At 47.9% G+C, this 17,939-nt stretch overlaps 2 protein-coding genes across 5 annotated transcripts in view; one reads left to right on the forward strand and one right to left on the reverse strand.

Annotated features, from left to right (window-relative positions):
• TG (thyroglobulin) overlaps positions 1-17,939 on the forward strand; it is a 1,030,738-nt gene that overhangs the window by 616,388 nt on the left and 396,411 nt on the right. The gene's annotated exons all lie outside the window — the stretch shown is intronic.
• Positions 8,235-17,939, reverse strand: part of SLA (Src like adaptor) — a 142,191-nt gene continuing 132,486 nt past the window's right edge. For all 4 annotated transcript variants that reach the window (XM_069621658.1, XM_069621656.1, XM_069621657.1 and 1 more), the window contains 2 exons: positions 10,956-11,088; positions 8,235-10,842 (listed from right to left, as the gene is read on the reverse strand). In XM_069621658.1, coding sequence (XP_069477759.1) covers positions 10,608-10,842; positions 10,956-11,088 — 368 coding nt within the window. In that variant the 3' untranslated portion in view covers positions 8,235-10,607. The remainder of the gene's footprint in view (positions 10,843-10,955; positions 11,089-17,939) is intronic.

The raw sequence follows: 17,939 nt of genomic DNA on the forward strand, positions 1-17,939 counted from the left end.
GCTGGATATCCACTGAAGAGATGGCTCCTCACACCAGTCCGGAACCCACGGGACCAGCATGAGGAGGACTACAACCATGCCCACTCACGTACCCGTGTAGTCATAGAACAGGCATTCGGCCTACTGAAGACTCGTTTCCGCTGCCTCAGCAGGTCTGGCGGGGCACTCCTGTACCGCCATGAGAAGGTTGTAAAGATGGTGATGGCATGTGTCATGCTCCACAACATGTGCGTACGTAGAAATGTGCCCATGCCCCCTGACGCAGAACTGCAAGCACCTGAGGATGGTCATGATGAGGGTGGGGATGTGGCAGCACCTCAAGGAGTCCGCGAGGCACAGGAGGGCCGTGACATTCGTCAGCATCTCATTGATGCATGCTTCTAGCACTCACGCCTGGTGGCTGATACATGGACACGGTACTCGTGGCACTGTGTGTGTCTGGTACATGCACAATATGGACTGTACGCCTATGATGGCCTAGTACACAAAGATCATTGTCCACACATCTCATTGGTTGATCGTGCATTGTTTATGGCATATGTGATATCATGTTGAACACCCTATCGACCCGCCACCCAAGTGAGCCCAACACACCCCCTCCACCCTCCTACCTCCCCCCCGAACACCAGTGTCCAAAGATGCTCATTGTCAGTGGGCAGTCGCTATTGCAAGCCCCCTCTGCGGGTATCAGGGGCACCCCTGCCTGTGGAGCGCAGGTTCCTCCCAGATCTACGTTGGGGGCTGCCCTGGACGGAACTTGCAACGGATGATGTCTCTGCCTGCTCACGTCCATGCATGTCCCTAAGGGTTTGTGAGAGCTCAGTGAGCACACGGCGCACTTCGGCAAGTTCGGCACATACGTCTTTGGACGTCGCATGCAGTTCCCCCCTCAGGCTCTCGGTGCTTCTCTCCATTTGGACTCTCAGGCTCTCGGTGCTACTCTCCATTTGTGCCCTTAGTGTCTCTGTACTTCTCTCCATTTCTGCCCTAAGTGTCTCAGTTGATGTTTCTATGTCTGTCTTAGTGCCCCCACATTCATCGGCATGGTCCTTGAGGAGCGTGGCCAGTTGCTGCTGTTGCACGATTAACTGGTCGAGGGACTGTTGCCTCTGCTGGGCCATGGCCATTTGCGGTGGTGTCACAGAGGGGCTGTTCGCCTCATGTTGCCCTGCCACAGGGCTTGTGGGGGATGGCCAGTCGTCGTCTTGTGGGTGCCCCTGCGTGGTATCCTCATGTTGTACGGGATGGGACAGACAGGGGGATTGGGACAAGTCATGGATGGATCTGACTTCGACATCCCCGTCTTCTGTGTCGGAGCATGCTGCCATCAATGGGGTGTCACCTATGGTGCTGCTGCCACCAGAGGCAGTGCCTTCTGTGGCATCCATTGGGGGGACCTGTGGTGCTGCTGTTGTGGGCATGCTGGCTGCTGGGGTGCCTGTTGATGTTCCCTCCTCTGTGCTGCCACCTGATTTGTGCTGCTGCCGTGTCTTGATGCGTGCAGCTGAGGTGGAGGGTCTTTGGCCGTTGGCCTTGGCCCTCTTTGCAGGTGTGCTGGTAGGGGTGTCCTGAAGCTCGTCGTTTGGATCGGACCCTGTGGTGGAGTAAAGGAGGGCGAGGGTTATTAATGGGTCTGTGGGAATTGGAATGGCATTGTATCACATGCATTGGGGTGGTACCTGAGGGTGATTTGGGTCGGGGCCTTGGAGGTGGTTTCATTTGTGTGTGGAGTGAGGGTGCAGTTGTTTGGCAGCCTGCAGTTAGGGTGTGCCTGCTGCACGTGTAGTGGGTGTTTTTGGGGTTTTTAATTATTTATGTATTTATTGTGTGTTTTAAAGTGCGCTATCAGGCCAATGTGTGTGGACGTCCTCCTGGCCATGTGTTTCTGTTGCACTATGTGGACACATGGTACTTCACATGATTGGACATTGTGGATTTGGCATTGTTTTATTTGGGCCACCTACCTGATTCTTCGGATGTCTGCACTCCTTTCTCCATCCCTCCGACTCCCTCTATACTCTCCATTCCAATGGTGGAGGCACAGATTTCTTCCCAGGGGGTCAACTTGATGGGTGATTCCGATCCTCCCCCTGTGGCTGTGGCAATGTTGCGGTTGGCAGAAAGTATGCTCCGGACGCGTATCCGCAGGTCGTCCCATCGCTTTCTGCATTGCTGTGGGTTGCGGGGTGCGGTCCCCACCGCACTTACCCGCTGTGCCACCAGAGCCCATATGGCCTTCTTGTTCGCAAGTGCCGTCCTGGTCATTTGCGTGGAGAAGACGGCGGCGGCATTCTCCTGGAGGGTCTCTGTTAGCACGGTGAGTTCCTCACGGGAGAAGTGGACCTGCCGCTTGCGGTCGCACGCTTTCTTCGCTACTTTTCCCATTTTTCTTGGTTTCGCTAGGGTGGATGACGGGTTGGGGTGTGTCTCAGGGTGGTGTATTTAGTGGTTGTGTGGATTTTGTGGTTTTATAGGTGTACGGCGGGATGTTTCCCGTTCCGGGCCCATGTTTTTACTTCCGTTTCCGTATATTTCCGGTCACCGTACTTTCCGGTTGGCGCTCACTGCGGTGTCCGCTAAGATGGGTGGCGGTATTGCACCTAGGGCGCAGTACGGCGGCGGTGTGGGCCGTTTTGGGGTCATTTCCGCCATCGCGGACTTTGCACTTCCGCCATGCCGTGGTGCTCGTGCCCGATGGGTCGGAATGGGCCGCACTTTGCTCCATCGTGCAATGGCGGAAATGCTATTTACGCTGTGGCGGTCCGGTCTGTCACTTTCCGCCAGGGTCGTAATGAGGGCCAATGTGTTTGCCACAAGTTTTACAAAAACATGCATAGTACAAAAATACCTACAGCAAATATAGCGAATGATAGGCTAAAGACCTTCCCCTCAAGCAGCATAAGATAACAGGGTGCTAGGGACAAGAGTCCCGTTCCTCGACAGGCCAGTGGAACAATAGTAGAAGCCAAATGAAACCTATTCGCCTAGGAACCACTCCCTAAGGTGCATAGCTCTCTTCAAAAACGAAAGCAGTGCCCATGCAGTTAGAACAGTATCAGCGCTAAGGAGAAACAAAAGACCGGGTCTGTAAAGGCAAATATTGGCCTCCCTTAGAACTCGCAGCAGAGTTGCTCGACGAATCCCCTTATAACCCGGACAGAACAATAGCAGGTGGGCCACGACTTCCTTTAGATAGCCACACACTGGGCAGGCCGCCTAGCCCGGATAGCCATTCCAGTTGACTGTATTGCTCCTCAGGAGGAGGCAGTCAAACCTTGTGCAGGTAATTAGCCAGCGATCCTTCCCAGTTGCAGCCCAAAGTAAGTAGGGTTGTATTTCATTAGCCCGGCTAATTACCGTGTGCTCTCTGTCAGCAATTAGCAATTGTTCCTGAAGGGATCTCTTTGCTATGAACCCTTCCCCCAATAAAGATTTATAATTTCTGAGCTGGATTTTGGTCAGTAAAGCATCTGATGGGGAGATAGATCTTGTGTCCCCCCGAGCAGTGCCTTATCGATGTAATCAAGCCAGGGAATTTTTTTCCAGCCAACCCTGGCCATAACGGCCCTAATTATGAAGTGACAAAGTGTGGCTCGTTCATTTCCCCAAATTCTCACTGAGAAAATAATCGGGGCTATGGCCCACTGGCCCTCCCAGAACTCTATGCCCAGCTCTCTATGAATAGAGATACAGGCAGAGGAGTTTGGAAGCCCCAGTAATCTCCTGAAAAACAAATTCTCCTTTACTTGAATGCCTTTTGGATGCCCCATAGCGGTGCACCATACAAGGTGACAGCCTTCGATTGAGCCAAATATACCTTCATCACGGCATCCAGCCGATTGCCCTCAAAACGCGAATGAAAGGGTGAAACTCCCCCCACCTTTTGGGTAAATTTAGCTGATCGATTTTGTAAGTCTGCCTTCCCTGTTAGAGATTCAGAGAACCTAATCCCAAGGTAGTCAAAATCCTTCACCCTGGGGATGATTTCTCTGTTACATAGCACGGGCCTCATTTTTGCTGAGCGCTTACTACATATGCAAGCCATTACGGCCGACTTCTTGGTGTTTATCTTCAACCCCAAGTTTCCCATAAAAGTTTCATAAGCAGATATAAGGATTTGCAGGGCTCTTGGGGTCCTGGATAGCAACACAATGTCATCCGCGTAAGCCAGCACAGGAAAAGCGCGACCCTCCAAAACCTGCCATTGTCTCCATCAGATCCTTGGAAAGCCCATTGATGTACAAACAGAAGCAGATGGGTGCAAGGACGAACCCTTGACGGACACCATAACCTACATTAAAACGAACTGTGCAATGACCCCCCAGGGCCACTGCGAACACAGGCCTCATTATTTCTGTAGATCTCTACCAAGACCTTCAAGATGTCCCACGGGCAGCCCAAAGACCCGAGTACGGCCCAAAGTTTAGATCTATCTACCTTGTTGAAGGCCGTGCTCCGGTCCATAAACGCGGGGTAAAAGACTGAATTTGCCACCAACAGGTACAGGTTGAGACTCTGCTCCATCGTGCCAAACCCGGGGTGAAAACCTAGCTGTACGTCGGACAAAACGGACTCCTCTGAGAGCCAAGATTCAATTAACCCCAACAGAACTCTCCCAAAGTTCTTGAAAGACGTGTCCAAGAGGGATATTGGTCTATATGAGGTCGGACACGCTACACCCCCTTTCTTGCAAATGGGGTAAATAATGGCTTTTTTCCAGGACAGAGGGTAACTGCCCGACTCCATAAAGGCATTAGACACTATGGTAAGAAGTGGTACCCATAAATCAATGGGGTCCTGGAATAGGTCGGAGGGGATCACATCGGGGCCCGGGGCACGATTATGTGCTTATTGGCTAATTGCTCTGGCCACATCCTCCAGCCTAAACTTCAGAGATGAATGACACAAACCTAATCCAACCCCTTCATTACCTCCCCTAAACAAATTCCAAAAATGCTCTAGCCATGCTTCCTCCTCCACATGGGTGCCACTGCACCTTTCCCTTATGGTCCCCGAGTTACCCCTTTCACAAAGTCCCAAAACGCCGTCTGATCGTTACGTTTGGATGCATCCAAGAAACCCTCACGGGCTTTACTTTCAACCTCCATTTTTCTTCTCTTGAGCTCCCCCCCGATAATTAGCTCTAGCGAGGGCAATCTCACTTCTGGAGCACACCAGCGCTTAAAGAACAACAGATCACTCTTGGCAGTTTTACAAGCATTTTCAAACCACCCTATAGATGGAGCCTTCCCATTCCTCTTACAGGGAGCCCTGAAGGTCTTGGAGAAAACCCCCAGTAGTGTCACAAATCGGTCCACAATCTCCCCCGGTGGCAAGGACTCATTGAGGATATCAGAAAATAGGGCTGCTTTCTCTGCTATATATATTTTTTATAATTTCCCCCATAGCCATGGGTATAATAACCAGGTACTACATATAGCTGCAGTTATCTGGAAAAATGATATAAAAAAATGCTTTCTTGCCCTCGCTGGCACACACCAAGTGCCGCCCTCACCTGTGCCTGCTCCCCCCACTCCGATCAAGGCCTCCTCACCTCCTCAGCCCTCTCCCATTCCCCCCAACACTTGTCTCCATGATGCACTTCCATATCCGATGTCGCGTAGCTGCGGGTATCCCATTGAATAACCTCAGCTACCAGAAAAATGTGCGTGCTTCGAGTTCTAAACTTCATCCGTAGCCCCCTCCAACTCCCACATTTCACATGGTGTCTTCTTGCCCACCTGCCCCCCACCTCTAGCCTGATGGTATTTCCATGTATCTCGATACTCAACTTTACTACAGTGCCGTGACTGTATATACATATTTCACTTTGCCACAAAGTAATTCCATCCAAGTGAATAACCACAAAGCTATTCAATTCGGTACAAATATATACAATACATTTTTGATGCTTGTGTTATATTTTCTTATAAGAAGGTCATTCTGATGTCGCAACTCGCTTATAATTAAAAAATATTCACTTGGCTAGTGACCTTGTGGCCACCTAGTTGTGCCACAATCCCCTTCACTGGGCCAGCACATATTCAGTTTTCAGTAGATGCTATCTTTTACTGACTGATTGTGGGAGAGGGAGTGGATATGATATGATAGGTTATTTATAAGGCGCTTAATACCCAGAGGTTTCTAAGCGCGGACCCGGGGATCGGACCTGTGTTTGCTTTCTTCCAAGGCGAGCATGTTGCCCTTGAGCTATCCTTCCGAGATCATTATTACATGGCCGCAGTTTTGCGTACTGTGTTTCTGCAGTAAAGGAAAAATGTTCAGATGGTTGCAGCCCTGATAGGGCAGCTCATCCCCTTTAGAAACAAGCATTGGCAATGGCAATAGTTCAGGCTTTTGTGTAGGCATTGGAAAAACACTTGCTAGGCATTGCCCCAGTGGTATTAAATGACTATTGATGGTAGCATGTGCAAAATGGTGCGAGTACCTGGGCATCTAATGGCTGTGCCTGGCAAATGCCTATTTTTTATACACAAAAAATATTTTTTTTACTGTTGGCTTTGCCAATGCTTGTTTTTAACAGGACTTCAGTGAAGGACATGCAGAGTGCGTATAAATCATGTGGCTGACGGCAGACCTGTTCAATATATTTCTATTACACCAGTAGAGCATTTAAAATCCAATTATGTCATGCACTGCCAGTGCACAGTTTGATAGTAAGGCTTGAATAAAAAAGGGAAATCAAAGAGTTCCCATGAAGAGATGTGTGGGTGGGGAGGGTGGGAAGGAGCAGGAACTGCGTGGGAATAGCCATAGGGATTAGCATTGCCATGGGCAGTCAATGGGTGGGCAAATAACTAAACAACACCTACAAACTATGGGCCCGATTCATGGAATTATCTGTGCGGAAAATTGGGTACTTGCAGCGCAACTGCGCGCAAATCTATCTTTACCGATTCATGGAACCGAACGCTCAGAACAGTTTTTGGACTTGTGTGGAGTTTGCGCTGGCTCGGCATGTCTGTGCGAGCTGTCAAGGGCATTGCGCGAGACTCCAAGCAAAGCGTGGGCGTGGCTTGCGCAGAGGGCCTGGAAGGGGGCGACACACTAAACATGGGCAAGAACATGCAAAAAAGTTGGCATTCCGAGGGACGGACTGCAGGCTGACCTTTGCACACCCACTATTCCGTGGCACAAGACCTATTCATGGATTCGATCGCGCAATGTCTCAGCTGAAAAATGGCCACGCAAGCCCTCCAAACGATTTGCCACCCGAAGGCAGTCGTAAGTACACTTGCGCGTAAGATTTTCAGCACGCAGGTGGGTTTGCATGTCAGATTTAGGGGTGCGTGTACTCAATCGGGGTGCCGATGTAACTTAGCGGTGCTCATAAGTAGTGTAGGAGGGTGCAGGAACGTTTTATGGGGGTTCGCATGTAGATTTCCTGAGTTATTGACGATTTTTTATACGCATGTTGTTCAGGTGTCAGATACAGTTATGGGGGACCCTGCGCAGTGTCCCTGAGTCGCAGGCCTGCTTACGGGGGAGGGGCATGGTGAAATGATCACGAGGCCGGCTAGGAAGTAGTGGGAGCAGGCATGAGCAGAAACCTGGTCCTGCAGGTCATGAGGCATCATTACGAGGTTGGTGGTAACCCGGCGGTGCGACCGGCGAGTTGCCTCCAACCCCGTAATACCACATCCGGCAACTGACTTCCCGGTGCCACCGGGACATTACAAGTCCTGGTGGCGCGGGAAGTCAGGCACCGGAGTTTGTAACTCTGCATTGCCATGGCCATCGCCACGCCGTCAGAACCTGCAGAATTAAGGAGAAGCAGATGGAACTTTCAAGCCCTTTATTCCCTGCAATATGGGACACTAAGCCCATGTCTGCCCCCTAGGATCAGTAGACCTTTGCAGTGATGCTGCCAGGATGCCATCAGTCACTGTGCTGAACTTGAAAGCAAGTAGATAGAGCCAACAATAGTGACCCCGGAATGCAGTGAGCCACTGTTGAGGCCCACATCTGTTAACAGGTGGAAACATTGAAGAGCTCCGCTTCAGGGGGTCGCTCATGGCTCGTTGCTTCTCTGGCTCATGCTGTGCTACTGTCCAGAGACTTGCTGTTAATTTTACTTACTGTATTATTGACACACTGAGAGCATTCACACAGGTTGCACGCCCACAACAGTCAACATGACATCATGCTACCGTGTCATGCATCAACATCAGTCAACCGTTATCACATACAGCATGTAACGGAGAATGAGATGGTTTGGAGTTCTGAGACTTTATATAGATGTCATTCTGTGTTCAATTCAGGATCTTTTATCCCACAAAAATACATAATATTTTCACATTTGGATATGATAGATTTAGATGTGAACAATCATTTATGCACAGAAAAGGAGCAGGTTGGGAAGGACGTGCAGTGTATCGTTTAGAACACAGGTCTAGGTATGGACATTCAGACAGTTTACAGAGGAGGATGGCGGGCGGGCAGGCGTGCGGTCAATGGTCTGGAGGTCTGAGACTGGGCATCTCATCCTGTCTTCAGCACTTGCCTGAACATTTTGGGAAAAATCTCATTATCTCCATTATCCTCAAATTTCCAATTTGTAAAAAAAAAACTGAAATAAAAACACAATACACATAAATGTACACTATGTAGTCTAATATTGTACCATTAATGTTTCCCTACTGTTCGCCCTTAAACATTCTAGTTTCTGTGACCTGGTGTTGATGACTTCCCTTAAACCATTCTGCTCAGAGCATGCTAGTCTCTGTGACGCAGTGTTAACCACCTCCCTTAGACCATTCTGCTCAGAACATGCTAGTTTCTGTGACGCAGTGTTAACCACCTCCCTTAGACCATTCTGCTCAGAACATGCTAGTTTCTGTGACGCAGTGTTAACCACCTCCCTTAGACCGTTCTGCTCAGAACATGCTAGTCTCTGTGACGCAGTGTTAACCACCTCCCTTAGAGCGTTCTGCTCAGAACATGCTAGTCTCTGTGACGCAGTGTTAACCACCTCCCTTAGACCGTTCTGCTCAGAACATGCTAGTCTCTGTGACGCAGTGTTAACCACCTCCCTTAGACCGTTCTGCTCAGAACATGCTAGTTTCTGTGACGCAGTGTTAACCACCTCCCTTAGACCGTTCTGCTCAGAACATGCTAGTTTCTGTGACGCAGTGTTAACCACCTCCCTTAGACCATTCTGCTCAGAACATGCTAGTTTCTGTGACGCAGTGTTAACCACCTCCCTTAGACCATTCTGCTCAGAACATGCTAGTCTCTGTGACGCAGTGTTAACCACCTCCCTTAGACCATTCTGCTCAGAACATGCTAGTTTCTGTGACGCAGTGTTAACCACCTCCCTTAGAGCAGAAGAACATCAATATTTTCTCTCCTGCACTTTTCAGATTGGTGATCACCATCTTAAACTCCGAAGGAAAACCTGAGCCTGTGCTCCATAATCCACCTCTTTGGGGACTCAAAACTATAGAACTGTCTGCTTGCTTCTCGGCTATCCCAGAAAGACCTATTCTGCGGTGACTGGCTCATCTGTGAGTGTGTCCTATATTCAATTAAAGGCCAATTTCTGACTGCTGTAGAGCATGAAACCCCAACCTCAATGCATCGGAATCTGGGGAAGGCCTACACATCAGAATGGTAGACCCCCCACCCTAAGGTGCTTATTTCGGTTCTACGTGATCTGCTCGAAAACATTTCATCAAATTGATTTTTTTACTGGTAGATTTTGCAGCAAACCCTCCTGCAACCCACCCCCTTAACCCTCCTACAGCAGTTATTAGCCTGATACCACCCCCCCCCACATATATTTGGGGCAGAATCCATAAAAAAACATTGATGAATTGTACTCTGATGAAATCTCCTGCGGCAAAAACTCTCTATCCCCTTATTTACATTCTTGTATCACGCGCGTTGTTGTGTATGATCCCCACAACATTAAGAATAATTCTGCAGCGCGTGCTCTATTTATAGCTGATCTGGAAAACAGGCCAACCTGTACGGCACCTCCTACCCTTAAAGAATGGAGAAAGGTGAATGCTCTTCCAGAATGTTTGTGGAACGGTGTGCCCTTGGGCAATCAAAGAACCAATGTTCTGCAAACACTGGCTCTATCCAGAAAAAGTCCCCTTACATTAGACAGCCCTTTTGGGCACTGACAGCAACAGCTCCACCAAAGAGCCAAAACTAAAAAGGGTGAGCATACATAAAAGGAGCAACAACCAGGGAGGGGAACAATACATGGAAGGAGCGACAACTAAAGATGAAAGGAAATGTACAAGGAGAAACATCATAAAAACGGGAAGAAACACAGAAGAAGTGACATTTCAAAAGGTGGACGATACACAGAGTGACATCTGAAAATGTGGAAGATACATAGATAGGAAGAATGATCTCTTGATATTCGTAGCTTGAACATGTTTTGAGAAAAGGGTCATGAGTGATATATTTTAAAATGTTCTCAAAATAGGAAGATTCTGCAATTCATAGTTTATGCTTATTTTAGAGAGACCTTCCTTTCCTCAACGGGATTCATGAAGGTGTTTCAGGAGTTCTGACTTTGTCCATCTCTAGTTAAGGACATGCATTGGTTATGTCCACACCTCTCTATTATCCTAGGGTGATGGCAGCTCCAGTTCATAGTCCTCTTCTGACATTAATTGAACACTCCTCCTGGTTGCCCCGGTTATCACTTGACTTCGACGATCCTTCTTCTTGTTTTTGGGATAAGATGGACGGTCATCTCCCACTAGTGACATGTACGAGGCGATGCTTTGTCTGAGGCCATAACTTAAGAGGGAGTCGTCATTTTCACTGGAGGTTCTTGTCCCTTCATGGTTCAGATGAAGCCTAAGGAGGACATTTTAGATGGTTAGCTTCTGGCCATCAAGTAATACATGCTTTGGCCTACATCCATGCTCTGCTAGCAGGTCATAGTATCTACTGAATATCACAACTCTCACCTTTTTGTATCTCTCCAGTTAAATTGATTGCGCCGCATCACTACAGGTGCCTCCAGAGGCTGTGTTTCTCTGTTGACTGTGCACTGAGTGAGGCAGGGAGTAGTGAGTACACAGCACAGACCATCAGCAGTCTCTGAAAGGAGAAGCAAGGAAAAGGGTGAACATGTTGTAAATGGTGCACAGAGAGTTGGGTGACGTTGTGGTTTACTGACAGCAGTTTCTACACCATTGGCTACTTCCTTATCCTAGGCCCATAGAGACTCTCAAGAATGTTTTCAGAAGTTTCAGCCTGGTCCCCAATGAACACAAACCTCAAAGACCTTCTTCATGTTCTTGCTGTCTGATAGATCAGCAGAAATCAAGGAGTATACACGTCCACCTCATGGTTCACTAGGCACAGCAGTTTCTTATCCCTCAAATCCTCATTTTCTGCTATTTCTTTCTCAAGGAGGTCATGTTGACTGTCTACCTTAGTTCCCTGTGGCAATGGATGGCCCTGCTTCTCCCTGTCGATTGCTAGTTTTGTAACGTCTTGATGTTATATACATCCCTCAGTGAAAGACCCTGTGAGCACACTGACAGAGGTATGCACCTGCTATCAGTCATAGGCAACTGCCCCCTTTGCATGTGTGTACCTTTTTTGTATCGAATGAATCCAGCTCCACCACAAATCCATGTGTGCCGGTGTAGGAGAAATGTGCTTGTCCAGTCTCCAGAATACAATACTCCTTTCTCTCCCTTGTGGTGGTTCTCACCTTTGACACTCACACTCTATTCTAAATTCCACAAACCTCACCATTCATTTTGTCCTTGGGTAGGCTGGCAGTGGATCCACAATGGGATCCATATACTTTCATCACTGTGCCGAGAAGAAGTGTCAGGGAAAATAAGGCGACATATGCTGGGTCAAACCCCACACCCTATATTTAGCAGAATCTCTACAGAAGACACACAATGTTACATTACATGCATTGGTAAGTGCGACCAAATGTAAGACTCTACTCTTTATTAAAAAAAAGTGGAAATGTGAGGACACCAAAGATTACGGTAGAAACAAAAGATATTAGAAAGATGGAGTTTTGTTACATAATGATATTAGAACTCTTCGCATTGTAGAAATCTCTGGATGTTGTAAAAAACCCATAACATATTGGCCTTAGGTTGCTTTGTATTTACTCTTATTGTAAGGGCAGGTAATACTTTATCTGGTTTGGAAAAGCCTATCACAAGTTGATATTGTTATTAACATAGCACAGTTAAGAGCCAATGGATTGGAGTGTGTGTGGCCCGCAATGTCCCCCTCACCGTTAGTGGATAGAGTAGTGCTGGCTTTGCCACATTGGGAGTGGCTTTGCAGGTGGTAGCTTGGAATGTCCTCACAATCTCTGGTCCTTAATCATCCTCATACATACTTTATTTCATCATATGGCCATTTAAACAAAAGAATGATCATACCAGCAAATACATGTATCTTGTAAAGCGACAGTAGAATAAAGAAAAGATCACAACAGCAATTAATTCAACAATACATATCACAGAATTAATGAATTCATGGAAAAATAAAAAAAGTCCTGGCACTGCTTCTAAAATGAAGACTCCCTTATGTTTCTGTAACAGTGGACTTGCAGGCTCTCGTCAATAGGCAGTGCCTCTAGTCGCCCTACTGAGAACGGGATACGATTTCAATTAGCAGCAGTATTATGTATATAATTTAGACAACAAATCTAAGCTTTCGCAAAAAAACCTTTTAATTACTTGGATCCAGTCTCATTAGTGATAGTTTCAATAAGGTAAATTGCATCATACATGCTCCTAACATTGTGCACATTTAGTAAAAGCTTAGAATATTACCTCATAGGCCATCCATAGAGTGGACAGATACATATACATTGACATATACCTTCCTCCCCTACACCACAATGTGTGCATTTCCAAGAATTCTCCATATTCCATTCAGTTTTGAAGTTACGTAGTGGTAAAATACCAAGTTGTATCTTTATAATCAGAATGTTGATGTGCTTATAGCACGGGATATCCAAGTACTTTTCTAGGCCGGTGCTGTGTTTGATTCTCAGGTGCTCTCCATATTTGGGCTGGGTTCCTTTCTGAGTGGGCAGACCTCTCCTCCTCACTCCTGGCCTCAACCTCTCAGCTCCTTCTTCTTGGGGACTTCAACATCCACCTGGATGTCGCCTGTCCTCCCTCTGTACTCTTTCGTGACCTTTGTGACTCTCTCTCACTCACCATTCTCCCCTCTGGCACGACTCACTCCGCAGGGCACACGCTGGATGTTCTGATCTCGTCAGACCTTCCCCTCTCTGTTCCCCTTTCCACTCCTCTCTCCTGGAGTGATCACTGTCTCCTCTCCTCCAACCACACCCTCCCTACCCCCTAGGACAAGCCACCTCCATCACTGCCACCCACCTTCTCGGTCATCCGACCCATGAAGCGCGTGTCATCTGAGGCTTTCGCCGCCACCTTCTCACCCCCACCTCCCACTCTGGCTGACTCTCACCCTGACACAGCCCTCTCCACGCTCCACTATGCTATATCTGATACTCTTGATATCCTTGCCCCCGTCATGAGAATCCGCCTGAAGCCCAAAGCCAAGTGCAACTCCTGGTACGACTCTGACCTCGTCACCCTCAAATGCAAGTGCAGGGTGGCCGAGAGGAAATGGCGTGCTTCAAGTACATCCTCTGACAAACTGGCCTGCCGCCTGTTCCAGAGGCAATACCGGCTCTCTGTCCTAACCAAGAAGAGAGCTCATATCCAAGCCCGCGTCTCTTCGGTATCAAACAACCCGGCTTAACTCTTTAAAATCTGCAAGGAACTGGCCAATCCTGCTGCAGTCTCTACCTCTCCTGTCCCTTCCCAGGCCCTCTGCACGGCCCTGGCTTCTCACTTCATCTCTAAAACTCAGGTCATTCTGTCCTCACTCTCCTCCTTTCCCCTCACTCCCCCTCTCCCCGGCTCTTCCTCCGACCTTCCTGCAGCCTCCTCTCCTCCCTCCTTCTCTGCCTTTCCCCTGTTCTCCGCTGATGAGGTTTCTAGACAAGTCCGATCCATGAAAGTCTCGTCAAAACAGGTTCACCCCTGTTCCTCCAAAACCATAAAGGATCACATTGACTCCCTGGCTCCTGCCCTTGCTGATTTCTGCAATCACTCCTTTGCCACTGGAGTCTTCCCATCCGCCCTGAAGCACTCCCTTGTGCACCCCCTTCTTAAGAAACCCTCTGCTGACCCCTCCTGCCCGGCTAACTATCGCCCCATCTCCATCACTCCCTTCCTGGACAAGCTCCTGGAGAAACTGGCCATCTCCCAGCTGAATCTCCACACTGAATCTGTTGGCTGTCTTCATGACCATCAGTCTGGCTTCAGAGCTGCCAGAAGCAAGGAAACTGCTCTTCTGAACATCCGTGAAGACCTGCTCTCCAACCTTGACTCAAACACCCCTTGTGTCCTCATCTTGCTCGATCTCTCTGCTGCCTTCGACGCTGTCAACCATGCCATCCTGCTCAACCGTCTCCGTGATAACCTGGGTATCACCGGTCAGGCTCTGGCGTGGCTGACCTCTTTCTTCTCCGACCGACCCTCCCAGGTTCAACTTGGGCCTTTCCTCTCTGCTATCTTTTTCTCTACTTGTGGTGTCCCCCAGGGGTCTAACCTCTCTCCCTGGCTTTTCAACCAATACCTGGCACTCCTGGCCCACCGCATAGCTGCTCTCTGCCCCAACTTTCAGTGCTACGTGGATGACACTCAGCTCATTTTCAGGCTACCCTCGGCCTCCTCCTTTACTTCCCTCATCTCCGACTGTCTGTCTGCTATCCAAGAGTGGTGCGCCGCCAATGACCTCTGCCTTAATGCCAGTAAGACTGAGATTCTCCTCATCGGCACACCCACTCCCTCCTTTCCTGTATCACTCTGGCCGGCCTCTCTTGGCCCCCTTCCTGCTCCCACCTGCAAGGCTAAAAATCTCGGGTCATCTTCGACTCTACACTCTCCTTCTCTCCTCATATCTCTGACGTCTCTAAGAAGTCACACTACAAGCTACACCTCCTCAGAGGTATTCTACCTTTCCTCTCCTTCCCCCAGAAGCTCACTGTCTCCAGAGCTCTGGTTCTCTCCATGTTGGACTATTGTAACAGCCTCTTTCTAAATCTGCCCGCTTCTACTCTCCGCCCTTATCCAGAACAGAACTGCGAGACTTGTCCTTGGCCTGAAGCCCAGGGATCGTATCTCTCTGGGACTGAAATCTCTGCACTGGCTCCCAGTGGCTGCGAGGATACAGTTCAAAACCCTCTGCATCGTCCACAAGGCCTTCTGGGGCATGGGGCCTCAATAACTTCAACTATCTCTTCCTAAATATCTTCCTTCTCGAGCTCTTTGCTCATCTGCCTCCAATTCCCTCAGGGTCAGTCGTTTCTCCAAGCAATGAGCTGGTGGTAGATCTCTCTATTCCGCTGGGGCCTCCCTCTGGAACAGCCTCCCTGCCTCCCTGAAAGTTGAGGAGAATCATCTTCGGTTCCGCAAGCACCTCAAAACGTTTCTCTTCTCCTCCGCTTTTTCTCCTCTTCTCCCCTGCTGATTCCCTGGCCATCATGGGAACTGCACTGGTTGCCTGGCCACCTCCGATTCTCGGGCCTGATCCCCCCACTAGACGGTTCCTGACAATCCTTGCACTTGGTGACTGTTTTCTGTATCCCTACGGTCCCACTACCTGCACTTGAGACTGACGTCTTCACTTACCTCTTTCACTTGCCACCTGCTGGCAGCACTTCATTATTGTTTACTTACTGTTATTTTTAATGTTTTGTTCTCTATCCCATGTACTGCACTTTACTCTTCCATTTCCCCCCCCGCACTTCTCCTCCTTCTCCTCCCTTGCACTTGCACGATCTGAATGACACCTGGCCTAGTAGGATCGTTGTCTGTCTTCCCCTGTTTCCCCCTCCCTTGCCTCGTCGCGCCTTGAAACACTTGTGTATAGGCGCGTTATAAATGCCATATCATATCATATCATATCATATCATATCATAAGAGTTCGAAAGATTTTTCAAAGACCACTTCTCAATGCCCTTAAATTGTGAACCGATATACAAGGATTCTCTCAGCGTTTAAGGATTTTAATATCTTCCTTCAATAAGGAGGCTATGTTGGAATGGGCCCAAAGTCCAGCCCCATAGGTTATAGCAGAAATGTCCTGCATTTTGCATACCTCTACTGTATGCAAAAGAGATCGCTACAATATCGCTTATTTATTTACTTTTAGTTATTTATTTATTTATATTACGCCGGTCGCCCGCAGGCATCAGGGCGCTTCATGAAGACTCAACAGACATAAAGAGACTAATGTGGAGACGGGACAGTCTATAAAGGAACAAAATGGCTGGGAACTATGAGTGAAGTAGTTTATGGGAGTTATTTGATGAGGAAGTTTTTCCGCTTTTTCCTGAAGCTCAGATGGTTGGTTTCTAGTCTTGAATCTACAGGCAGACTATTCTATTTGACAGCTGCGCATATGGGGAAGGCCTTACCCATTCCGTTGGATATCTTGTGAGTGGCTCCTGTGATTTGGTCTCTGTGTTCAGATCTTAATGAGGCCTGGAATATATCTGGAACCTTTTGATTTGAGATATGCTGGTGCATTCCCATAGAGGCATTTATGGACCAGCATCATGGCCTTGAACAAGACCCGGTCTTCCACTTTGAGCCAATGAAGCCATTATTAATGTGATTAGATTTGGATGTCTGCTTGATGATCCTGATGGTATTATTTTGTATGTGCTGGAGTTTGTGGTGCACTGTTTATTTGCACCAAGCATTAGAGAATTTCCGTAGTCCAGCCGCGATAGTATAATTGCTCTAGCTGTGGTCGTGCAGTTCTCTTCATTAAGGTAGGGTTTTATCGCTCTTAATAGCTTGAGATGATACAAGCAGTTTTTAGTCACATACGCGCCTGAGCTTCGGCATTCATAGATGCCTCCATGGTCATACCCAGCGTCTTAACCTTTCCTACAACTTGTATTCGAAGTTCCTTAATGCAGAATAACTCGTATTGAGGGGTTAATTTGGCTTGCGCTTGGTGGGAGCCAAAGATAATTAGCTCTGTTTTCTTGCTGTTAAGGCATAGCCAGTTGTGGTCCATCCATGATTCTATGTGGTTGTACACGGTTAGTGAGCACCATGTCTCTTCTGGCTAGGGTTGTCATACTTTTGTCAACTTGGTCTATCCATTTTGCTGTTTTGGAGCTGTACCCCTCGATAATCATAGTTGTCATCCTCCCCAACAACAGACTCCTTGATTTTGTGTATAAATTGGTAACGGCTAGACAGCTTATTTAGAGAAAAGGTAATTGCCTTTGTTTTAATTATATTAATTGATAACCCTTTTTCTTGGCATCTAGAAGAAAAAAATATTCAATGAACACTGTGTTTATTTATTTATTTATTTATTTATATATTTATATAGCGCTGCAGCCCGCAGGCATCAGAGCGCTTCACAAAAAGACAGACTAGAGAATAGAGAAACGGGAAAGGCCAAAGGCCACATATAACAAACAAATGGAAACAGTGTTGGGCTAGCTGGCTAACAGAGGTAGGGACTTTATTTAAAGAGAAGTGTCTTAAGTTGCTTCCTGAAGAGTAGGTGGTTGGTTTCCAATCTCAGTGCAGGAGGGAGTTTATTCCATATAAGGACTGCCTTGGTCGTGAATGCCCTACCTAATCCTTTAGCTTTTTTAGCAGGAATAACTCGGAGGAGGCTAGTTTTGTTAGACCTCAAGTTGCAATGTGATTCGTACCACATGAATTGTTTTTTTAGGTAAATCGGTGCTTTTCCATATAAGCATCGGTGTACTAGGGTAATGGCTTTAAATGTGATGCGTTCCTCGATCGCCAGCCAATGTAAGTCCTTTCTGTCTTTTGTGATGTGTTCTCTCTTGGGTTTATTGGTGATTTGTTCTGATGGCGTTATTTTGGACC

This window comes from Ambystoma mexicanum, chromosome 5q (genome assembly GCF_040938575.1).
Source record: "Ambystoma mexicanum isolate Mex_15411 chromosome 5q, UKY_AmexF1_1, whole genome shotgun sequence".
NCBI classification, from domain to species: Eukaryota; Metazoa; Chordata; class Amphibia; order Caudata; family Ambystomatidae; genus Ambystoma; species Ambystoma mexicanum.